At 38.9% G+C, this 25,790-nt stretch overlaps 1 protein-coding gene across 3 annotated transcripts; it reads left to right on the forward strand.

Annotated features, from left to right (window-relative positions):
• Positions 1-217: 217 nt before the first annotated feature.
• On the forward strand, positions 218-24,925 carry zgc:158689 (uncharacterized protein LOC791177 homolog). 3 transcript variants are annotated; one of them, XM_041793891.1, is made up of 16 exons: positions 218-350; positions 10,400-10,544; positions 10,662-10,737; positions 10,823-10,909; positions 11,443-11,504; positions 11,773-11,844; positions 12,560-12,697; positions 14,082-14,234; positions 14,794-14,970; positions 17,384-18,023; positions 18,731-18,935; positions 20,090-20,152; positions 20,555-20,723; positions 20,846-20,886; positions 21,735-21,794; positions 24,512-24,925. In XM_041793891.1, exons 1-16 carry the CDS (start codon positions 247-249, stop codon positions 24,582-24,584), a joined length of 2,265 nt encoding a protein of 754 aa, XP_041649825.1. In that variant the 5' UTR covers positions 218-246; the 3' UTR covers positions 24,585-24,925. The 3 variants fall into 3 exon arrangements, with proteins under 3 accessions (XP_041649825.1, XP_041649826.1, XP_041649827.1); XM_041793893.1 differs by lacking the exon at positions 218-350 and adding an exon at positions 7,116-7,254; XM_041793892.1 differs by lacking the exon at positions 21,735-21,794.
• Positions 24,926-25,790: the final 865 nt, after the last annotated feature.

Raw genomic sequence — 25,790 nt, forward strand, 5'->3', positions numbered from 1 at the left:
CATGACAAAGCCTGCCTGAATTGGAGAGGGTTTGTGCATGAGTCATTTTATTGTTGGTGAGGTGAGCCAAGTTCTTCTGTCTTTCAATCTCCTTACAGAGAGTAAATTAGGCCCAGAGGAAGTGGAGCGTCACAAAGAGATTTACGGATAAGGTCCGAGGACACGAGACTAAAGACAGTTCAATTGCTCCCTCCACACCGAACAAAATGACCCAGAACACGACACAGCTCATCCCACTGGTCTGTTATGGCTGCCAAACTGGAGGCTGCTGGGATGATTGAAAGAGCTGACGTCACGTCTTCTGACTGGAGAGATAATGGACTCAGAGTCAGACAGCCTGCTTCAGCTGAGTAAATACACATTTATCTCGCTTTTTATTTGAATGTGACATGTTTTCATTGTCCAATCGTGAGAAGTAGTTTTAGGTAGAGTTTTTGATCGTGTTTATTTGCTGCAGTAATGAGGTAAGCTCTAAACAGGGGAGATGGTTGAAAACATAAAACATATAGATTGTTTAGATGGGAGCTGAGAAAAGAGTTTGATTTATTGTCTTTAAAAATTGAAGGCATTGAATTTGTTATGTTGTTGAATTCAAATGTTTGTAAACTTAGATTTCTGATTATGAGTTTGCTGCCAACCTGATTTGGTCTTAAAAGGATTTGTTGTTTAAGTTCAGTGTAACTGAGGGTGCAGTCTCATTCAGAGGGCGTGCTGCAGCAATGATGTCACACTTTTGCCCCCTTTAGGATAAAACTTGCTACTGCACCATGAGACAGCTTTGATAAATGGAACTTAAACCATGTCAGTATGTACAGGAAAATAAACCAAAAGCATTAGAAATCAAATAACTTCAGTAAGCTATATCATATTTTAACAAGAGATTACTATTATTCATACCTTAGTATAAAAATGCACATCACAGCGCATTTCTAGGTACATGTTATCCTCCATTGTTCAGCAGGGCTGTAATTCATGATTTCTATCTCCTTGATATGTCATTTGGTCGTTCTCTGCATTTATTTAGGGATTTCTTGGTTTTTAACATTGTGAAAAAAGTGATAAAATAGTGATAGCTAAAGGTGACACTTTTAAAATGGTTGGTTTCATTTTAATCTCAAGATGACTACATATAAATTAAAGCAGTGGTTCTCAAATGGTATGGCAAGGAGCACTGGTGTGCCTTGTGGCAAGTCTAGGTGTGCCAAGGAAATTTGTGCAAATATACAGTGCTTAACAAATTTATTAGACCACCTGTAGTATTTGTCTCAGAGACCATCCAGCATCATGAAGTGCTTTGATGCAGACTCATTTACTTTCAGTGAGCTCTCGAAGTCTTAACATTTTGAACAGGAATGAGGAAATTCAAACTGAATTTACCTTTTTATACCCAAATTTGAGCTGGCTTACAGGGCTTCTCTGAGAAGTCAGAAATTAATCAAACATAACATTCAACCACTAAAACTCATTTTTCTCTTCAGGAATACATGTAAATAACTATAATTTGACATATTAATCAAGAAATAATAATGTGCTTTACTATTTTTTCAGGGTTTTTTTGTGAATCAGCACATTTGAAAATTCATGGTTAACAATAACAATTATATTTTAGCATTAAAAATATCATTTGGGTGAAAGAGCTTCTACATACTGGTGTATTAACCATTGCAGAAACATAAAAAATGATTTTGGTAATTACCAATGCTGTTAATTTAGGGCAGCTGCAGCATAAAACTTACTTTGGGCGGTGGTCGAATAAATTTTTTAAGCACTGTATATTATTTTTTTTAAAAATAAAGATTTTGTAGTATGTGTTATGGAGGCTGTGTTACATGGATATGAATATGGTGTGTCTTTAGATTTTTGCTTGATGTTAGGTGTGTCTTGGGCAATAAAGTTTGAGAACCACTGAAGGAACTAAAAGAGGAAGTAGATTATCCACCTTTTATGAACTTAGAATCACAACGTTTTGTTCATTTATTTATTTTTTTTTACCCAAATTGTACTTAAAATAGACTTTAACATACCATTTTTGGTCTTTGACTTAATGAAAAAAGAAAATATTTACAAGCTATTTGGATTAGGGGTTAAGGATGAACTAGTAACTTCAGCCATAAAAGTTAGTATTTCTGTGGTTCCATTGAAAATATTGAAAAGTAGAAACACAAAGGAGGAGACTTAGCAGGACAGAAAACAGTTCTGTAGACTAAATGTTTATCAAATGACTTAACCCTAACACTTGTATAAATTTTGGGCTGATGCCAAAAAACACAATACAGCACTGTATGGTTGTAAGATACAACAGGATACGATACGATAGAATATACAATAAGATATGATACAATAGATATGATATGATATGATATGATGTGTTATGATACAATATATGATACGATACCACTGATACGATTTGATACGATGCGATAGATACAATAGATACAATACGATTCACTTTGTTGTCCCCTTGTGGAAATCTGTCTTGGACTCCAAGTGCTGCACACATTAAGCTGCCATCACAGTAATAATAATTAATTTGAACAATAAGCAACAGGAATCCACGTATATACACAAAATCCACAAGCACAAGTATTATCACAAAACAATAAAGAAGCACATACCAATGAGGACAGACAGCCAACAAGATGGGATTGAAATATTTTAAAAAAGCTATAATGTTGTATCACAATGGGGGAACATGAATTAAATCAGAAAAAAAATAAGAAAGGTAAAGGAGAAGAGATAGACACCATAAAGCTATTGCACAAACCCCTCAGCCTAATGATTTATTATCTTCAAAACCTGACATTGTATGGCCAGGACGTCCAGATGTTGTGTGAACATCACATCCTGCAGGATGTTGTCTAAAACCTCAAGTCCAGATGTATTGTTGTCAAGCCTAAAGTTGTATGGATGTGAGGTCTAGATGTTGGGCTGATGTCAAAAGCAGACATTATATGGTTGTGGGGTCCAGACATTGTATTGCGGCTAAACCTGTGTGTGGTTTTAAAGCCCAGACATTCGATGCTGTCAAAACCTGTTGCATATGAGCGTCAAATCTTAAAGTTCTGCTGCAGAATTGAATATATTGACTTCAGGCCCCAATGTATGGCTCAAAAAACCTACTGCTGAATTCACAAAACGTCCCTTCATTAATTTGATGTCAATCTTGATTTATTGGTGGCCCCAATGTTGCGCTGACATCAAAATCTAACCTATAAGGTCAAAGCTGATGGTTGTCCATTGTCAAAATCAAACATTGTACTGGCAACAAACCCTGGCACTGGGATGAAAAAAACTTTAATTTTGATGTCAAATCCTGACATTAGCCAGCATTACAACCTGACTTTGTATCGATATCAAGTCCCTACACCGGGCTATTGATGTCAAAACCTGATACTTTTCTGACACCGGGTTCACTGAAGAATTTATATTCGATTTCAGTGATGTAAAGATTATCCAGCTATTTGATGGTAAAACGGCTGCTTTAAAATCCCACAATGGGGACAGAATATTTTTGTGCCCTCTAGTGGTCAAAGGTAATAAATGAAGAAAAAAACCCTCAAAACATAATTTCATGAATGTAACTCATTAAAAATACTCAAGATTAAAAAGTCAAAGTACAACCTAAGGGGTCGATCATTAGTAAAGAGCTTATAATGACAGCTAGTGTCTCATTACTGTGAATTTTTTAGATTATTATCAGTGACTTTATGTTACCTTAGCAGCCTAATATCACATGAGTGACTGAAGTAACTGGAGCTACAGAGGTTGTGCTAGGGCCCTTACTTACCCCTGTCTTGGTCAACCCTAAAGAACACCCTTTCCTTCTGAGGGGTTTATTAGTCGTTGACATCCATGTGTGTTGCATTATTCCCACACATGGATGCTTTAATATCTGAAGTCTGCTCATAGCGCTCCCACTACACACCATTATCCATTCAGAGCCTCAGATATAGTTGCCTGAGTCTGTGCTAGTCCTTGCCCACGTGTAGTGTCAAGTTCCTCTCCAGTGATCTCCATGATATCCTTCTGGCTGCTTTAACTCCATTCTGATTTTCCCTGTTTGTCCACAGCACAATTAATTACCATGGCTATAAATACCAAACTCAGTTTCCAGTCTGTGTAGATTTGATCTTTCCCAATCTTTCACCTTTTACTCTGTTTGCAGTTTCCACTTAATCTTTTTTTTTTCCTCGTTTTTCTAACCGCTTAAGCTGAAGAAAGTCCCCTTTCAGTTCTGATATTATTTACTTAGCCTCCTTAATCCTTTTGGACTCTGTGCTGACCAAGTGTCGTGGTATTCTTTGCACTGTACGCATGTTGCCTGCTCATTATTTTCCATGTTCTCTCTGTAACATTTCTTATCTCCACATTTTCCTTCACAGTACCTCTGCTCACTGCTGCAACATAGCCATACACCTGACTGCAAAAAGCCCTGAGAGGAGCTCTGTCATTAGGTCTGACATAGCCACATACATAATCTTAGTAAGCTAAGTCAGGCAAACCACCTTTAAATGACAAGCACACTGATTTTATGTCCTCTCCCCTTCCCTAAATCTTCCCTAAAACCCTTTAGAAATAATTTTTCAGTTACTGTCTCTGTGTAATAAAAAAAGAGATGCTTAAAGCCCTTAGAGTGACAGTATCACCGTGAAGGAAAAATATTTTAAAACATATAAAAGAATAATTAATGCGCTCGTGTCAAAATGTCTGTTTAGTTTTTGCAGTTTCAAAGATGGTGGTAATTTCAACAGTTTCATATGACACTGGGAATTTTAACCCTAACAGTATGTTAAATGTAATTTATTTGTTGATTTTTTTTTTAATTTCTCAGGGATAGTAGTCTTGCAAAACCAATCAGCTGGCCAGATTCCATGCATGGAGCAGTTAGCTTGGATGTAGCTTTAGGGGCAGCTTTATCAGAACTGGACATTTCTCTATTAAAAACAGGCAAAGAACCACTCTGAAAGCCTCTGTGGGCGGAAAAGTTGTTTTTCCTTTTTTTTTCTGACCAGCTTTGGGAAGAGTTTGATTCACCAGCATGCTCCACTGATAGTGAACATTGATAACAGCTGCCTGTCAAGGTCAGGTTATGTAGTTTACTCCCTGGGGCTATGCACGCGGAGTGCATCATGTGTTTGTTGTTCTGACTGGCCCATAATGAATATAACATTAAATCTAACATGTCAGCCATACATAGTAGTAGGGCTGGGCAGTGAATTGAAAATTAGATTTAATCGCAGTATGGCCTGCTGCAATTTTCTAATCACAGAAGGTGCATTATTTTTAACCTGAAATTTGTGTCAGAAAACCAGTTTCAAACTTTTTTGCCGTAGAGATGTTATGAATTACATATCATGCAATCATCCACAGGCAATTTTTAGAATAGTCTACACAATCCTACTTTTTTGTTTGTTTTTTCTTATCAAATATAAGAAAAACATCCAAAATTATAACCCCCTTCAACACATTAATTGCTATCCAATTTGCAATACAAGTCAAAATCATCACAATTACATATTTTTTAAAATTGTTCAGCCCTAGTTTTGTCTAATACTGTGTTGGTTATTATATAGAATGATTTATTGCTTATGTTTATTGGTAAAAAACATAATGTAAGGAGGGCGCAGGTGGCCTGGTGGTTAAGGGCACGTCCCAGTGTGCACGGATGGCCCGGGTTCAAGTTCGGCCTGGGGCCCTTTGCCGCGGGTCTGTCCCCCACTCTCGTCCCTGTTTCTGACTCTGTCCACTGTCCTCCTCTATCAAAAAGGGGCACATAAATGCCTAAAATAAATCTTTAAAAAAAAGCACAATATAAGGAACTTAAGAAATAATTGCATATCAAATCGCATTACAATACTGGGGGAAAAAATCGCAATAAGATTATCTTCCCAAATCATTCAGCCCTACATGGTGGCCTAGCAAAGTATGTTACATGCACACAGCAGAACAACATTTAACAGCATGGAGTGAATATTAGCATCATGCAGACAGTGAATATCAATCATAAAACAAGCAACACATAAAATTCACACAAAAGCATGATTTGACTCATTAAGTAGGCTGCAACAGAAGCGCATCACCAAGGACAACTCAAGGAAGCGACAGAAAGAAGTAAAACACAGGACAAATTCACAGACAAAAACAGGGTGGCAGCAGCAGGGCGATAGGTTTAAGTGCTGACAGATTTGGTTTGTGATGAGCCACTGTTTCAAAGGAGGACTCAATGACCGCTATATGCTGAACTTGCTGATAAGTGAAATGATGTTGCTTCAGTTTAATGAGACACTGACAGAAAATATGATTCCCAACTTATGCTGTTGTAGCTTTGGGTTTTATTGTGAGAACTTTGACTTGTCTGTTAATTATCTGAATCTGCAAAGAAGACTAGCTGCAAATTATATTTCTTTAAATCTGACAAGAAGAAGAACATAGTAATAAAATGAATAAATTACTTTTCTCTGATCTGTAATAGAGTAATTAAGGTAATATACAAGTAAAGTACACTCTTAACTCTTTATAAAGGTTTTCTACCAATTTAATCTCTGATAACCACTTTATCTGTTACAGAAACTACATAACATGTAGTAAACGAATGCATTTATAGCAGCTAATGAAGAAGGGCCCATGCAGGGCCTCCTCCTCCATCTCCTGTGTCCCCCCTCTTAGAGTGGGGAGCAGGAACATGGTGATGGTCTGGGTGTATGTAGGCCACTGATAGGCCTTTGCCTGTGCTGTGGCTTAAAAAGTTCAAGTCATTATTCTCCTCCTGCTTCTATTCAGACGGGGTCCCGTTGGCTCATTGTTATTCTGCCCGAGTGACAGAGAGACAGGCAGAGGGAGGCGGACACTGAGCGCGAGGCTGACTGCTCTGGGAGCTGCTTGTTCTGGGCGGGGGCTTCTAGTCGGTGGTCGGTTTTTCTGCGGGCGTGAAGGCATGTCGGTAATCGGCTCAGTAATGAGGAGAGGTACTGAACGGCACCAAATATCTGACCCCGATTCCTGGGAGTAAAGAGAGGCAGAAAGAGGGAGGAAGTGTGTGAGAGAGAGGGGGGAGAAAAAGAGAGAGAGAGGGCCATGTGAAAAAGGGGTGGAGGGGAGCTGAGATTTAGTGCTCTGCTGGATGAAACAACCCCCCACTAACTAACGGAGAGGGAAAGTAGCCTAATAGGAAGAAAGGAGGGGGTGTTGTACTCTTCATTTAACACTCAAAGACACAGGAAGCCTTTATTGTTCCCCACAATGACATCTGAAAAGGTATGTAACTTTTTATTTAAAAGTAGCTGAATTATTTGTTGCCGTTTTTAAATGAAACTGGAGCTCAACAGGTAGCTAATATTGTGAACTGCACTGTGTGGGCAAATGGCTGGATGCGGTTTAACACACTGGGACACATCCTCTCTGGAACTTATTAATGCCTCTACTGAAAGAAGGAGTTTACTTGTGCTCTCTTCTGCCTATTCTAGGGCTTAAATAATTTAACATCTATGATCTACTTGTTGAAATGGGATGTGATGTTGTGGAGGAAGGCTCTTTTAGCAGTAGAGTGCTGTTTTAACTGATGTTAACACCATAAATAAATAGATAAATGTTAGAAGTAGAGGACAGGATGCCTTTAAAACCACTGAAACAGAATTACTAGAATTGGTATAAAGAATTATAAATGTTTCTCTTGATTAAAAAAGCTGCAGTGACATCTAGTTTCTTACTATAATGTGTCAGAATATGAAATCTAATCTTCCAATTTCAACAAAGCTGGCATTTGGGTCCTTTTTGCTTGAAACAATACCTAAAAATAGTGACGAATGCAGAGTATGTTGTATTTGTTTCTGGTGACATTTATGAGCTTTAAACCAAACAGTTTGGAGACATTTTAATAGGCAAGACCACATGAATGCATCTTCTGTATTCACAACCACCTGCAGACTGTTCCTGCTCCATCCTGACACAAAAAACACTTTATCTATTAGAATTTAACACACCAGACTAAGAATAAACACACAAATGCTTTTATTCAGCTTTAGTGTTTAGCTTCAGTTCATTCACGGATATAAAACTCTTCAAACAGAATCAAAAGCAGCATAAGAGCAGCAGAGTGTCACATCTTTGTTAAATGACAGACTACATCAGGGTGGCCCTAATGAGCAGGAGTCTGGAAATGTTTTCTTTGTGTCATATACCATTAGTTGATCTGGGTCACCGTTTTCTCTGTAATCTCACTGTGATAACAAAGGAGGGCCGCACTGGGAAAACAGGGAATGAGGATTCTGCCATCAAATCCAGACTGGAAATCCTTTGACCCCGGATCAGTCGCCTCTTGATCGTCCCCTCTGCTGAGGAAACATCGTTGTCGCGTGTTTATTCAGCACTTTGACACCTGTGACTTGCTCTGGAAGAGCCCATTGTTCTTATCTGAAACGGTATAACTCTTATGGCACTCAAATCTTGGAGAAATATTTGGGTTGCCGCAATGTTTGGAGGCGATAATGAAGAAACTGGCAGGCTTAGATGTAGAGGAGAGCCGTGTGAAAATAACAGCGCTGCTCTCAGACAAAACCAAAGACGGTCTGACATCAGCTATTGTTGAATGGCCTTAAAAGTCCTCCAGTTTATGATAAACTCAACGTCATGCTTTCAGTGTCTCAAAGAGGGATGATGTTGGTCAAGAGTCAGGTCTTATTCTTTAAATAAGGCTCAAGATAACAGTCAGGTGTAGTACTTGAAACCATTCCTAAACATTTACAGTAATGGTTCTTCAGTGGTCTATCCTGAGGACCCACTTCAACTCTCATATTTGAGATCCACTGAAAACAGCTCCATGACCAACTTTTGGGCCCTGACCCACCATTTGAGAGCCACACCTGTTTAAGGGAGGTTTTGTGTACAAATCTATCGATAAAACTATCTGGTAATCATGTTTTTGTTAACTAAAACAGCTAAAATGCTGATTACTATTCCCAGGCTTTCTAGATTTAAGAATTTTTAACCTTTAGTTGTTTTATTCCACATTTTATCAATTTTTTTGTGCCTATTGAGGATTTAATCATGTTATTGCATTTTATTCTTTATATTTATAGTTGCTTTTGTGTTTTTTAAAGTTGCACTTAGTTTTTTGTTTCGTCTGTGGACTTAAATGAATGACAATGAAATTTATTTATCAGATTTATTTCACCCTTTTCTCATTCCAGAGTGTCTTTGGGGTCTTAAAAAGTATTAAAAGATGAGAAATCTATGTAGCCAAAATTAAGGCTTAGAAGCAAGACTGCAAGGTCTTAATTTATTTATTTAATTCTATAGTAATATAAAGAGGTTGCAGGCTTAAAAGGGTTCTTTAAAATCAGAATTTAACAAATGTTATAAGAATCCTGATATGGATAATTATATCTCATGCATTTTTCAAACTTAAATGTAAGCTTCTCTTCTTTTTAGCTTTAGCTGTAGTGAAAAAGTTTGTAAATAGTTACCTCTAGATTGTGATGTAACTACTTTTAGGCTGCTTAAGTAAAGCATAAAAACTTTCATGGAACTACCTAATGGCTTTTTTTTTCTTTTATAATCTAATTTCAAAATTTTCCAAGAAAGCCAAATTTACATACTGCAACTTGACAAACTACGCAATTTCAAATCAACTGTTGTCATATTTTTGCCTTACTATTTTCACACAACATACTTGTTACTGTGTTGCTAATGTAATGGTTAGAAATTGAAGATACAATAGAGTCTTAAAATGCGTGAAGAGCGTTTTGAAAAATGTGTCAAAAAGTATTAAATTCAATGTTCGATTTTCTGTGTATATCCTGCTTTAAAATCCCTTGTTTTGTTTGTCCACCTGTTCAAAATACAGTAAAAGTTGTGCACATTGCTCACCTCCAAATGAGTAACTTTATTTTACAAAAGGCAACAATGTGCACACCGTTCTCCTTTTTTTCTGCAGTTGATAATTATGTTGTCCTGCACCTGTTTGCATTATGCAAGCATGTGCACACACTAGCTTTCTAAAACCCATTTATGCTCAGTTTTTTTTTCTAGTAAGCATCAATTCAAAGCAGAAAATTCTGATGTAAAAGATGCAAGGCAAAGTTAGTGTTTGGTTGTTCAGTTCAGCATTAGTCTGTTGTTTTAGCTCTGGTGAAGTTGTGAAAAACAAAGGGGGAGCTCTTTTGGGTACAGTGACCTTTTCTCCCATGTCTTACCCCCCTCTGCCTCCTGTCTCCCCCTTCAGTGCTGAACTTTCAGTTGAAGCTGAAAGTCTCCCAAAAATGATCCTTGAAAGAACAAAAAATACAAAAAAGTGCTTTGCCTTTTGCTTTTTAATTTGAAGGTGATGCTAAAAAATCCTTGGTTTGTGCTTTTGCTCTGTTTCAACTCAGTCTAACACATCACTTTCTTTTTTCTCTTTCAGTGGATTGCTGATTGCTGTAAAGAGTAAAACCCTTAAAAACAAAAGAAAGAAAATACAAAAACACGTTAAGTGGTCGGTTGTGAAGAAGAGAAGCAAAATGTCTCGAACAGAGGAAGTAAATAAAATGACAGAAAATGTCTACAAGGTAAGACTTTTAAGCGCCCGACAGTGACCCTCATAATGATAGGTAGGATAAATAAAATTGTACATAGAACAATGTGTTGTGAAAGGATTAGAAGTGTCCTCTTATTGTTGCCAACAGGGGATTCTGGACCAGTTTAATCCCAGTCTAAAGAACTTTGTTACCATGGGGAAACATTATGAGAGAGCACTGACAGGTTAGCCAAACACCAACATCTTAGTGGTTTTAAAGATAAAGTTACTGAGCAGGATATTTCCCCTAACATGAACTCTCCTCTGCAGGAGTAACTGTGGCTGCCAAGGGCTACTTCGATGCTCTGGTGAAACTGGGAGAACTGGCGAGTGACAGCCAAGGCTCGAAAGAGCTGGGTGAGTGTGGACAGTGGGGGGAGAAAATAAAGATAAATCTACACGGGCACCTAATAGAGTGAAGAGAGTCGACTTGACAGCTGCAGAAGATGAAAACAGTCTGCTCGCATGTGTCGGTGAGGGAGGAGAGGAAGACAAGAGGGGACGAGGAAATGTAGAGAGGGAGAGAGAGAACAGAGGGAAGGGGAGAGAGTAGGGTCATTGTTGGGAGATTAACAACACCACATGATCTCATTGTAATGCTGAAAACAGCGGGGGAGGCAGGCAGGAGAGTCGGAGGGCGAGATGCCAGCCACCACATACTACAGCGCTGTGTGACCGAGGGAGGCACTCACAGCTGACTGCCGCTTTGTAAATGAGAAACTGTGTGAAAACACAAAGTTTTAAGACATTCTTATACATGTGCTGTCAGTATGGATGTAGATGGTCATGCTGTTCTGAATGGGAAAGATTTGAACACAGATTTGGTATTTTTTCCAATAAAATCAGCTGATTTCTGTGATATCTAAATTATCCTTAATGCTTCCTCACAGGGGACACACTGTTTCAGATGGCTGAGGTGCACAGACAGATTCAGGTTCAGCTGGAAGACGTGGTAAGACTGCAGTAGTGTTCTCTTTGCATATTCTGTAAAGTTCTGTACAAAAAAAACAAGAATTTTGGGACACTTTTTATTCTTTACATAACTTTTGAAGATATAACATTTGTACGATCTGTTCAAGTTCCCAGAAATGAACTGTTAGGTTGCTCAGTTATTGCAATGAGTAAAGTTTTTTGCATGTACTGCATTGAGGACTTTCATTGGAGCGTGCACTGCCAGCATTCATTACCTTTATGCCGAGTTTTTATGTTTTCATCAACAGTTGAAGCTGTTTCACTCCGAGCTGCTCGCCCAGTTGGAGCAGAAGCTGGAACTGGATATTAAATACCTCACAGTAAGTTGACATGTGGACTCACATGACCCGCATTACAAATCATCTTCAGGAGTCTCATGTGTGGCTCTGGTAGATTGGTGGTTATGTCCATGCACCTCAAACACAGAGGCTGTTGTCCTCAAAGCAGCCTGTGGCTCCTTTACCGCAAGTCAACCCAACCCTCTAATCCCTGTTTCTGACTGTATCCACCGTCTGCTTTGAATAAAGGCATAAAAGCCAGATTAAAAAATCTAAATAAATGCTTTAATTGTGAAGAGACACTTCACCAGCTGTTAAACATTACAATTCAGCTGGCAGCCACAAACAAGCAATACACTGGATATCAATCCCCTGGACCTTATTTCATTTAAAAATATTTATCTGTCCAAGTTTTTAAAGATACATTCTGGGGCTTTTATGCCTTTATTTAGAGAGGAGGACAGTGGATAGAGTCAGAAACAGGGATAAGAGAGAAAGCAGACATGTGAGAAAGGAGCCGCAGCCCAGACTTGAACCCGTATACATGTGGCACAGCCTAACCACTAGGCCATCTGAGCCACTAGCTGACCTGGTTTAATCAGACAAAAATTAATCTGATTAAAGGCACAACAACACTGGGACATCAAAGCATATGCATCACTTCCCCTCAGGTGTTAAATGCTATGTTAAAAATAAAGCTTTGTATCATTTTTGTGATATTGCTGAATGGCATTAACCTCATGCTTTTCCTCCCCAGGCCACCCTAAAGAAGTACCAGAGTGAGCGGAGGTCTAAATCTGAGTCCATTGAGCGCTGCCAGTCACAGCTGAAGAAACTCCGCAGGAAGAGCCAGGGCAGTCGCCACCCAAACAAATATGGAGATAGAGAGATGCAGGTTAGTGAAACTAAGCTTAAAGGTGCAGTGTGTAATGTTTAGCATATTTGTATGTAGTGGAAAAAACTTGGTAAAATGAAGCACAATACTTATAAGTAGGACTATCTAAATGAGTGTTTAATCCTTTATACATATATTAGGGCTGTCAAGATTAATTGCATTAATTGTTAGTAAATACAGTCCACAATTAGTGCAGATTTTTTAAAATAATATGCTTTATTGTCTCTTTCAGCTCACTTTTCTTAAGACACTGTTACATCTCCCTGCAGCCACAGTGATGTAAAATAAATCCACCACTGCTCCTTATTCTTATTTCACTTTTAAAAACACACAGACAGCTCAGTGGACAAGTCAGAAGTCATCTGAAATGTAATCAAACATTTATCGTCTTACTGTTTCTTTATTTCCTTTTCAATCCATAACAAGTTCCTTTTATCATCTTCAACCTACTTATTGTTAAAGAAGGTTTGTATCCAAACAGGAAGTTGATTACCTTTAGTTTAAGACTGTAGAAGAACCAAAAATGAAACAAGAACATTTTTAAAAGCAAAATAGTGGAATTTTAAGATGCGATAAAAAGGGTGCAATTAATCACAATTAACTTCAGAAATCCTGAGATTAATCACAATTACAAATGTTTATCTTTTGACAGCTCTAATATATATACATATATATATATATATATATATATATATATGTATATATATACATACATAAATATAAAATTGTCCTTTTTCTATTAAGATAGAATAAGCCTTTTATCCATACATAGGGAGAGTCACCTCTGCGGACTATGTCATCTTGGATTTTTGCATTGTGCATGTTTCTACAGTATCACAGAAGGGTTAAAATAACAGATATGCATGTTTTTTTAATCCATGTCCTTGTTTTTTTCCTTGTTTTTTACATGTCCTTTATATTCCTAATTTTACACCTTTAAGTTAGTGAGACCATTTTAATTTTGAGAGACAGAAATCCTCCAAACAAATGGATCATCTCACTTCGAATTAAAGCAGATTAAAACTAAGGTTATGTGAGCATTTGTGAAAGAAGTAGGCTGGTGTGAATAAGATTAAAGAACAATCTACCTCAGCTGATTTTTCAGAAAATAAGCAACTTAGTGCAGAAACTATTCCTAGAGGAAATAGCAATGATATAAGAGGATGAACTGATTTAGCCACTTGGAGGGTGCAAATAAGTAACTGAAAGTGAGCCTTATGTGAAAGGTCAGCAGGTCTTTGGATAGTGCTCTGTGTTTTCTTCATCATCATGTAGCACACAGGAAATGATGTCACATGTTCCTCTAGGTCTATGTGTTATTCCTACGCCCTCTCAAAGTTTATTAAAGGTTGCTAAAAATATTATCTGATTTTTTCTGCCCCAGTTTGTGGAGTTGATGAGTCGCCGTCAAGGTGAGCTGGACGCACTGGTTGCTACGGGTTACAAGTCTGCGCTCACTGAAGAAAGGAGGCGATACTGCTTCCTGGTGGACCGACAGTGTTGTGTAACCAAACTGCTTATCAGCTACCACTCCAAGGTGAAGAGCTCACATTAACTCATTTATTCAATGCAGCATCATTTTAGCTTTTTCTGTGTATAAATATGAACATTTATGCAATAAAACTTTAATTTAAGGTGAACCCTGAGTAAGAAGTAAGTCAAAAGTTAACCCTACTAACACTAATGCACAGGGGGCATGATCTTTTTCTAAATAAACCTTTTCTTTTATTCCCTCCAGTTTTAATAAACTTTATGCTTCACACCAGAATGATACTAGAGTTTGCTCATCTGCTGCTCAAACTAGACTCTTATAAAAACTCTTCATTCTCCTGTTTAAATAACACTGAAACTATAAAACACGGCTGTTTAAAGACATTTTAAAGCTTCTACAAAAAAACTAAAGTTATGTTATTGGGATCCATGTTGCACATTACTCCTCTGTGGTAATGATCAGTTTTAGCCAGAGAAAAACAGCCACAATGTTGAAGTTAGAAATTGTTTCAGTGAGTTGTAATTTTTTGGTATTTCCATTTTCTGACGATAACAAAGAAGTGTATCTCTTCAGTCTTAACCTCTGACGCTGTTGTGTTTTTCAGGTGAGAGAGCTTCTGTCTCAGAAACTGTCATCATGGCAGCTGTCGTGCTCTCAGCCTACAAAGCTACCAGAGCGCGCACTGAATCTGCTGCGTCACACTGCGCCTCAAAGCTCAGGGGCTGCCGGGATAGCAGAGGTCCTCCGCCACACTAAGCTGGGCTCCTCTCAGCCTGAGCAGGTCAGATTATATTTGTTTTTTTACTTTGGGTATTTTGAGTTTTGAGATCAGCATTTTTAGAAGATTAAGCTTCTTTCCCTCTCTTGTTTTTACAGAAAGATTATGTTCCAGGTTAATATTTTAAAACGGTTTCAAAACCTCACTGGATAAAATCTTTCAACCATTGTAGTGGTCAAATTAAGTCTTGTAATAGGCTGTTCATAGTCTATGGATTTTAAGCTTTTGTGAAGAACTTTCTACTTATGAGAGGTTTGGTTCCCTTCTCTTTACATAGTGGTACATATAAAGCTGCGTTTCCACTAAAGATGCACCGACGGTAAAAATCAGGGGCTGATGCCAGTACCGATGTTTGAGAAAACAATTTAGCTGCTGGCTGATACTGATGTCAGTATTTTTCATTACTTCTTTAATGTAACACTCCCACAATGCCAGCATTTTCCTCCATCCTTAACTATATGAACAGATGAGAGTTTCTCCAGCAAGGCACATCTGCCCTTAGGACACAACAGATGAAAATCTAAAACTGATATCTGGTCATGCCCATATTATTTGCTGATTGCCAATGTTTGTCAAAAAGGCTGATATTGGGCGATGCCGATGTTAAAGTTATTCATCAGTGAATCTCTATTTTCCATTTAAGGCTAATTTATGCCTGAACCTCATATGGATACAGAGAGACCTTTCTGTCCGTACTCTGCGTTCATTCCACCCTTTTTTTGTCCATTCTCTTGAAGCTTATGGATGCGGTTTAAACGTAATACCACCACCAAAGGTGTGGCAGTGATGAGCAATGAGGCCAACAGTTCAACCCAGAAAAGCAAACACAACGAAGAAGAAACATTTCACATAATTTAATCAAATTTTCTGAAGAAATATAAATGAATAATGAAAATACAAATATCAATGATGTTAGCTCACTTTGGCACAAAGAGACAGCTACAAGAGCACAACTCAGCAGAGCATGGACCGTTCTTTCTTTCTTGTCAGTATGAGCTTATTGTGAAGTTCAGAACACACTGATCTATTTTCATGTGCACATACAGCATAAATGAGCTTTCAGTGGTTATGTTTGGTTTGGTAGAGTTCGCACTTATTAGTGTTTCAGCTGTCTAAAGTTGGGAAAGGTACCAAAGTAACTGATACCATCCTACTTTTTGGCACCCTGTTGTTGGGGTACTAATTATACCTATCTGACCTTAAAGAGTGGAGCCAGACACAATGCTGTCTGCTGATTGGCTGAAAGAATTGTCACTGCTTTTCTTCTTCAAAATGTCCTCCACTGTTGTCCTTTTTCTGCTGTGTCACATTTTTCTTCTTCATTGAATTTGTCAGTAGGGTACACTGTTTCACTGTGTGAGGATGTCAGTAAAAATTAACTTTATATTGAGGAGCTAAGTCAGGGTGAGAGTTGTCAATGTGCTTGAATTAGAGTAGAATTTTTCTTTTGGCAAGTTTGGCCAAAGAATGACCGCCCTTCTGAAGCAGCTGTCACTGGTGATGAGGCATCTACTCCCATTATTTTGAGGAGCTTGGTCTGGGTGGGGAATGGCCCTTTTTAATGTTGTATCCTGTGAAAGGGCACCTAAGAGGACACTTTATTATTTTTTGCCCACTGGTAGGCACTTAATCATGTATTTCCCAGTGGAAGAGAACACTTTGATGGCACTTTGTCATGCTTTATCCACTGGAAGGGTATACTGGAGGGCACTTAAATTGATCTTTGTCTACTAAAAGAGAATCCAGGGGCGTGTTTAGTTTTGTCTACAGATAGGGCACCTTAGATAGCATTTTATATTTGTCCTCTATAGGGAGCTTTAAAAGTTTATGTAACAAAGGAGCATCCAGGAGGGCAAATTTTAGCATGTTTGGTCCACTGGCAGGGCACCCTTTTCTCACACCAGTGCACGGTACACTATGTATTGCATGATCTGGAGTATATCCTGAACATAAAAGGGTAATTAAAGTGTAGGATACTCTTTAAATATACATAGTGACTACTGAAAACAGTAATGTTGATAATAAAAATTGTAGTAAAGTGCAGTATGACATGGTTGAGTTAAAAACACAGTGCCACTGAAGTCAGAAACCTGTCGCTCGCTGTGTTTGCTGTCTGTGTTTGTTGAGGGGGTGGGCTGATCAGTGAGATGACAGACTGGCTGAATGAGCTGCCCATCTGCCACAGTTTATCATGGAAAGGGTGAGACAGGTCATTCAAGATGACTTTGATTTTGTCCTGCATCCTCCTCTCAGCTATTGTCTGGGAGGCTGATGAAATCCTGGATATGGTTTTTCTATTCTTATCAATGAAGCAAAGATAAAGTCTGCTCTCTGGTAACTAGAGATTCTGTTGTTGATAAACTGTTCTTGGAGTTTTATCAGTGGTGGTCAACAGTATGTGTCTTTGTATTTTCAGAGGCTTTCTCTCCTAGAGATCCCGGCTATGTTGAACGGAGACTCCAGTCGCTCCCAGCAGCAGCGTCAGCCTCCCTCCTCTTCCCAGAATGAAACCTGTCCTCCTCAGGGCTCCCCTCAGACTTTCTGCTCCCTCTCCTCTGGAGGAGCAGCCGGAGGTTCATCACAGGGAGCGTCTCCTCAGCACAGCAGCACTCCCCTCAACACATCAGCCAGTCTCCTCCCTGAAAGCAGCACCAGCAGCAGCCCGAGTCCCGCTGCATCCACTCCCACCCCGTCCAGCAGCTCAGCCCAGCAAGGCCCTCTCCTCCTGACCACAAACACCTCCAACCTCTCCCCAAGCCTCATCCCCTCTACCGTGATGTCCTTCAGCCAGATCTCCCCAACCAGTGGCTCCTTGCAGGGCATGACCCTCCCCATCACCCACAGTGCTCCTCACAGTCCTCCGCTGCCCCACAGTGCTCCTCTCTCCAGGTCCATGACTCCTGTGCAGCTCCTGCACCAACAGGTGGGACCGGGAGGAAGCAACACTTCATCACCTTCACATAATCTCTTGTTGAAGGCCTCTGACATGAGCGCGACAGCAACTCTTCCACTGCCGAGGAGACCCAACAGTGAAATGAGGCTGGGAGGCTTTCAGGGTATGAAGTGAGAAGTCTGCTTCTCACATCTAAACTTCTACCTCAACATTTTAAAAGATATAATCCCAAAAATGTAAATCTTTGCCGATTTAACGATGATATAATCTCTTTGGTAACAGTAGTGCAGGGCAAACATCCATGGAGCTGCTTTTTGTCAAACATGTGAATCAGATTTCAGTGCAGTCAAATACAACAATTTTATCAAAAATTCCATCCAAGAAAACTGCAACCACTTTCTGTATTTCTGCCTGACTCTTTTAAATATATCTGCAGCAGAGCAGAGTTAGTAAAAGCACATTTTTTCCTGCCAGCTGCAGCTCTTCATCCAACAGCACACTCTGGGTGATCTTTTTCCTATTTCAAACCTGAAATGTTTACAAATGATCCGCTGATGAAAAGAGCCTTTATTGTCAAGCACCAGCTGTAGGAAATGATGTGTTTGCATTAGCAATAAGTTAATACAGTGCTAATACAGCTGTTAGATTTTAAACAATAACGCTGGGTATCATACATGCATCTTTTCAGATTCCCCTTTGTCATGATTTACAGTAGATCAGCTTAAAGAGTCGCAAGGCTCTGCATGAAAAAATAACAGTATGAAAATATTAAACTCTATCAGTTAGAGCTTTCCATCCAACATAGTATCAAATCTGGCCTTTGTTTCATTAATATTTACATAACTTTAACTGCTTTTCTCCTCTTCCCAGGCTCCAGTCTCCCCAGGATAATGCCTCTTTCTGGACCTATACGTGTGGAAGCCATGTTTGCCCACTCACCTGGAGAGTTAGAAGGCATGGGCAGCAGTATGGGCGGAGCCTGCTTACTGCACTTCCAGCAGGGTGACAGCATCGCTCTGCTCATCTCTGAGCCCAGAGACGGGTGGCATTACGGTCAAAATGAACGAACTGGACGGTATGTTTTATAGCATTGGTTCTCTACTGGTGGGTTGGGACCCAAAAGTGGGTCGCAGGGCTGTTTTCAGTGGGTTGTTTCCAGAGGAAACAAAAAAAGGCTAAATATCTCTGATATTGAAGCCCAAGGCAGACATCTATCCATATACTTTATTTTGCAGGAACAACTAGTAAATTCTGATTGTTTTCTTGAGATTTTCACTTATTTATCCTGTTAACTTGAATGGAAATCCTTTCAAGAAAGTTAGTTTTCGTAAGATAATTTGTAAATGTCTTGCCACCTTTCATAAAAACAACCAAAATGCGCTATAATGGTAAAACATGTTTGTACAACCTGGCATGCCAGATGGATGTGTTTCACACATCCATCTGGTAAACCACTCATACACAGTGTTTGGTAAAAGGCAGAGCCTTTAAAAAAAAAAAAAAACAGAGGGTGATTGGATGAACGTTCTCTCTGGCACATCTTAACGGGTCAATCAGAACAACAAAACACGTGACGCAGCTGCCAGCGAGCTGCGCCCCTACCGAAGGAGTAAAGTCCATTAGAGCTGCATAACGTGAATCATGGCAACTGTAGACATGTCAGTACATTACTTTTGTCGTTTTTGAAAAGAAAACAACTAAATTCTGTTCTTTGTTCTTCTTTTAATGAAGAAATGTCGTCAACTTCTGATAAAACTGGTGCCTTAGCAGCATCCACGCTAATCTCTTCCACCATAACTGCACCAGCCTCTTGTTGCTACACACTTATGTCAACTCCGCTGTGCCCGAAAGTACTGCCCCTCGACGCTGATTGGTCCTGTCACTTTCTAACCGGGCCCAGACAGTTCAGATGGGAGCTTAGCAAGATGGATTCGCCAGTGAGAAACACGGAAACTGGCGTATCCATCTACTTTGCAAGGTTAATGTTTGCATGCATGTCCTCCCAAATCCTATGGCTGGATCAGTTGAGAACCACTATTTCATAGCTCCCACTCTGAATTTTATTATGTGCACACAAGAGAGAGGCATTGAACGTTCCTTTCCTCTCTAATATAATGTATGAAAGAAGGAAAAAAGAAAAAAGAAAAGTTTTTCTTTTTTCCACACACTTGTTTTGCCACCAAATGTCTCATTTTTTATGTTCACTGAAAGAGAAATTTTCTATTACAGAAAAGGCTGGTTCCCTTTCTCCTACACTCAGCCACAGCACAGTGGGTTGGGACACCTGGAGAGGTCAGTCAAGAAGACAAAAAACTTTCACCTTTCAAAGCTGTCGACAAACGTTGACACTGCTACCAACATAATGCATCCTTTCTAACCTTTTAGCTGATTTACAAATCAGAATATCAGCAGAACTTTTAAAAGTAGGACAAAACAACAACTGGATCATTATCATTTTGAAATGAACTTAACACCATCCCTTTTTCCATTAGGGTTCTTAATACTTAAGCATCTTTCTTGTTAGGTTCATGGAAATTGCCCAGGAGCTCATAAACATTAAAATGATGCTTTTGTCCTTCTCTGTCTTTCCACTACCTTTTACCCAACATCCTTTGCTCTCCAATTCAAAAAGCAGTGCTGATGATTTTCTTCCCCATTTCTCTCTACCTCTCTCTTTGTGACCTTTCCCCTCAGCTCCCTCTTCCTCTCTAAGGCTAACAGCACCAGTACAGGCCAGCTTGACAAGCTGGGGTCTCAGGCTCCAGCAGCCTTGACCCCCGAGTCAGAGGAGGAGCGCTCTCTTCCCTCAGCGAGGGTCAGCACCTTTCGCCCTCGACCATACAGCATGGCCGACAGCAACAAGGTCAGGAACTGGAGATCAAGTAGAAAGAGAACTTATAGATAATTCCTTCACTGCTTTTTGAGATACATGGAGGAGATTTTGTGATGAGAGAGAAGTTAATCAAACTCTCCTTTATATTACAGATCACTTCAGCTCTGGCCTCTCCGCCGCCTTCCCCAACCAGGTAACTAGCTTTGCAAAGGTGTCTTGTGTGACAAATTTGTTTATCTTAGTCACTGTTTTCTCACTTTACTCTGATATCTGGAGTGGTCTTGGGTTGAGTTTGAAGTTATTAATGAGGCATGGAGGGACTAACTAGAGAAGCCATCAACCCATTATAGGAAAAGTAGGATTCTGCATTTTTGGTGCTTGACAGTCATGTTGGACCTTTCTTTTTGGTCAAGCTAGAGAGGTTCACATTACTTTGGTTTATGGGTTGATATAAGATGTTTACAGAAAACGTACACATTCCCAATATGGTCATATTCCACTGATATCTGTTTGGAAAGTCAGGCGTGTCGCACCCATGGGGAATGTGGGTGTTGTAACAGCCCCACTTTCACAGAGACAGAGATTCATCCACTTCACTTTTTCCTCGAGCTGGCCATCTAGGCAGTTGGGCAGGGGATGCCAGTGTGAATTTGGACATTTTCAATGAAATGTCAAGTATCAACAAATGACCAGATTTTTTAACTTCTCCGCTCCCCTCTCTGCTTGGCTTAGCTGTTCTCTCTCTCTTCTCTCTCACTCTCACTCACTGCCTTGCTCTTTCACTTTTGCATGCCCTCCCACGCCTCGGTTCGCTATGACAGTACGAGAGCAGGACAGAGATGACAGAGTGGCTGAAGACATCAACTCATTGTCTTCTGGTTGTAACAAACAGCAATATTTGATAAGAAAGAGCAGAGGAACTTGGGGAAAGTTTGCTATCATGTAGGCAGTGTTTCTTTCTCATGAACGTAGGCGCTGATATAGATAGGCCAAAATGTGCACTTCGGTGATTTCACAGTAAAATGTAATCTATTCATACAGACAGACAGACAGAGAGCTGCAGGGGATGAGCAGATGGAGGATGAGAGCAGAGGATGAGAGGTAACTAGTGCACACACTAAACAAACTATATCTGAAAACATGTGTGAAGTTGAAAACAATGTGTTATAGGCCTAGATATCAGCACTGTCATAATGTAAATGTAAGCCTCTATACATGTATCTCCAGCTCTGATCTGTGAATATTACATGAAAACAGGTGTGACACAAGCTGACTGACATCTACATGCAAGTCTTAAGAGAGTAAAACAGCCTAAGAAGACTTCACTAAATGGTTAATGTTAGGCTTTGAGCTGTATTAAGATTTCAAATTTGAATTAATTAAATGGTTAGTGAAGAGTTGCCTGTCGTAATATTTTTTTAAAGTTTGTATGATGTTTACTTTTCATGGTCTTTGTGTGATCTCCGGTATTGCTGAAAAAACTGTAACTAACACTAAAACTAATAAAAACTAAACTAACAAACCAGCAGTAAAAACTAATAAAAACTAGACTAAAATTTAAAAAACTAATGAAAAATCAGAAGCTATTATAACCTAGGTGTGCATCCAATGTGGTGTGTGGCACAATTATATCTGAATGCAAGATGTGCATGAAATTGATGATTGTCTAAAACTTCCATCCTTCCATAAACCCCACCACAGTATTCCTATAATCGGAATGTGTTTCACCACTTTCCCAATAACAGCTGCTTTGTTCTTTACATTAATTTGCTCCTGTAGTTTATCAAACCACCAGTAAAATAGGAGTCTATTGTGTGGTTTTGATGTACCAGCTGGATTAATAAAGCGAAACACTGTCTGTTGTGATGTTAACTGATTGTATTCAGAACATGTATTTATAAATTAATAGCTCAGTTGAACTATTTGGCTTGCTTTTTTCAGACACTGGTTTTAAGTTGACTCATTTAAACTGATTTGACATATTGAAATGGGAAAGCTGCCATACATAGCTAACAATTATGTTGAAAAAATTACCCAGTGACACAGGGTTTGAATAATGAGCATGTTTGAGATAGACTCTCTAGTGTTTTTTTTTTGTTTGTTTAACAGAGACTAAAAAGTATCAAGTAATAACATCAAACAACTATGTAAAAGGTGTTGAATGTAGGATGTGAAAGTCTGTGGTGCTAAGAAGTACAAGGAGTAATGGCATGCACACTAAAAATGGTGCTGTGTTTACAATCTCTGTGCATTTGAACACCCACACTTTCATAATCGTTGCTCCTCCTGTGGGGAGCTGAAATACTGTGATGTTGTTTATGAGCTTTATCTTCAGGTTGTATGCTGGGAAAAAAACAGTGAATCTGACAGTTGAATTTAGGATACTGGGCCAAACGCCATATGCTTTTTTTTTTTCTAATTTTATCAGCTAATGTTAGCATCCATGCACTATCTTGCTCTTATTTTCTTATTGTCCTCAGCTATAAAGTTCTTGGATGCTTACGTTATCTTTTGAAAGTGTTTAAGGATACGGTATGATAGGCCAGCTAACAGTTATGTTTATCTGAGTCTTTCTTTTTGAAGTGTGTAAGACTTTCAGAAAGTAAAGTTAGCGTTTGACCATTTTCTAGCTGATGTTAATATAAGCTAGGAAGCTACTGAGTGCTCACACTGGCTTTAGTGGCCAGCTCTGTCAGGTGTTGACTCTGACACAGTTAAGAGAAAAAAGTCTTTAAATTAGAGCAGTCAACATTACTGCACTGATTATGAATAATTAAGGTTCATAATTAGTACATTTTAAAGAATCTGATAAATTACATTTTTTCCTCTTTTAGTATGCTTTGATTAAGCCACTGTGTGTGCAAAGTCTTTGGCAATTAGACTCCATCTTCATGACTTCATCATGCCCTTGAAGGGGAATTAAGGCAAATGGCAGGAATAGGATACCTGCTTATGGAGTCTAGACACTGGTGGTGGTGTTGATGAGGGATGAAGGATCAGGTAAGGAGTAGACTTATGAGGCGGTGGACCAGGAAACCAATGAGGTGGCCTGGAGGAGGAGACTAAGGTATGCAGGATGAGCTGAGCAGAAGGACTGAGGAACTGGATGAGATGATGATGAACTGATTGGAGGTGGCTGGGGTGGAGGAGGGTTGCAGCGTCCACACTGTAAAAACTGGCTGACTGTGAAAGAGAGAATGACAGATTTAAGATATGACAGGTGCATGGTGATTGGCCAAACAAGGTTGTGGAGAATCTGATTAGCTTACTACCTAAGAGAGTGAACCAGCTGATCACCAGTGAGAGACGAGAGAAAGAATGAAAGATGACTAATGAATGAGCAGAAACAGAATCTTTGCTTGAAATTCTGCTGAGCTTCATATAGACAAATCAGTGTTGCATGCATGGTGCACTGTTTTTGTATCCAGGGACATATTAGGTCAAACTAGGACATGTGATCATCCTGTTCTGTACATTCATTCTGGATGAAAGAGCACAGAAACAGTCATAACATTGGTGATCCTCTATGATATGTTTCAACCAGCCTGAACTGTCTATGTCAGTGAGGAAATTTTACCAAGCTGCTAACACACAGATCTAAATTACACCTGCCAAACATCAGCATGTTAGCATTGCCACTGTGAGAATTTTAGCTGATGTTTGCATTTAGTTTCAACCCAGCATCACAGAGTTACTAGCATAACTACAGACCACAGTTTTTTTTATTATCACCAGTTTACAGAAAACATACTTTAAAAAGTGCCCCCTCATTTAATATGATGAATTATTGTTTTCCTTTTCATTTGATCTCCTTCCAGGGTGAATCCATTTGCTCACATCCGACTCAGAAAAACTGTCACCAATGATCGCTCTGCACCCATCATCGAGTGAGCATTTTAGCAGCAGCAAGCCTGTATTCTGTGATCTGTCTTATCTTCAAACCTCACTTTGAGTCCTGGAAACAACACGCCACATCATGTTAATTATGTATTTGATGAGTTTTTTTCATTTTCATTGCAAATTAATCAAAAACCGATTGTGTTTTGTGGTAAAATCTTGAATCAAAATATGAAAGTTCAATATGTAAAAATCTATTTTAAGTGTGATTTCAGGCTGTTCAAGTTTGGAGTAGTTGATAGGAGAATAGCAGAAAAAAGTACTTCAATATGGTGAGAGGAATGTGTTACAAATATAAAATCTACAGTGCTTAACAAATTTATTAGACCACCACCCAAAGAAAGGTTTATGCCACAGCTGCCCTAAATTAACAGCATTGGTAATTACCAAAATCATTTTTATGTTTCTACAAGGTTAATACACCAATATGTAGAAGCTCTTTAACCCAAATGATATTTTTAATGCTAATATATAGTTATTATTGTTATCCATGAATTTTCAAATGTACTGATTTACAAAAAAACCTGAAAAAATAGTAAAGCACATTATTATTTCTTGATTAATATGTCAAATTATACTTATTTACTTGCATTCCTGAGGAGAAAAATGAGTTTTAGTGGTTGAATGTTATGCTTGATTAATTTCTGACTTCTCAGAGAAGCCCTGTGATTTGGGTATAAAAAGGTGAATTCAGTTTGAAATCCCTCATTCCTGTTCAAAATGCTAAAGAAAGAGTCCGCATTAAAGCACTTCATGATGCTGGATGGTCTCTGAGACAAATATGACAGGTGGTCTAATAAATTTGTTAAGCACTGTAGATATTCTGACAAAGAAGTGAAGGTGTTTGGCTGTATCTACTTTAATGTTTAAGATCTTTGTTTTTTTCCAGATAGTCTAACACTATTTTGTTCTTCCTGTCCTGTGAAAGATGCCTCAGACTTATCTGTCTCACTGTGCAATTTTATCTAAACATTTCCTTTAATTTAGTTTTGTTGTTGTTGTTGTTGACTTTGTGCCATATTCAAAAAAGATCTTCGGTGGGTTGATTTGGGGACTGGCTCCTAATAGCAGGTTGTGAACTTTCAAAGAATTATGGGAAGAGGACAGGCTCCTTCTGTAAAAGTGCTATTATGATATATTTTTTGGAAAAGCTGCAAGGTTGCTGCATTTTCATGGTTTTAATGAAGTTAAACTTTAAAT

Source organism: Cheilinus undulatus, linkage group 8, assembly GCF_018320785.1.
Source record: "Cheilinus undulatus linkage group 8, ASM1832078v1, whole genome shotgun sequence".
NCBI classification, from domain to species: domain Eukaryota; kingdom Metazoa; phylum Chordata; class Actinopteri; order Labriformes; family Labridae; genus Cheilinus; species Cheilinus undulatus.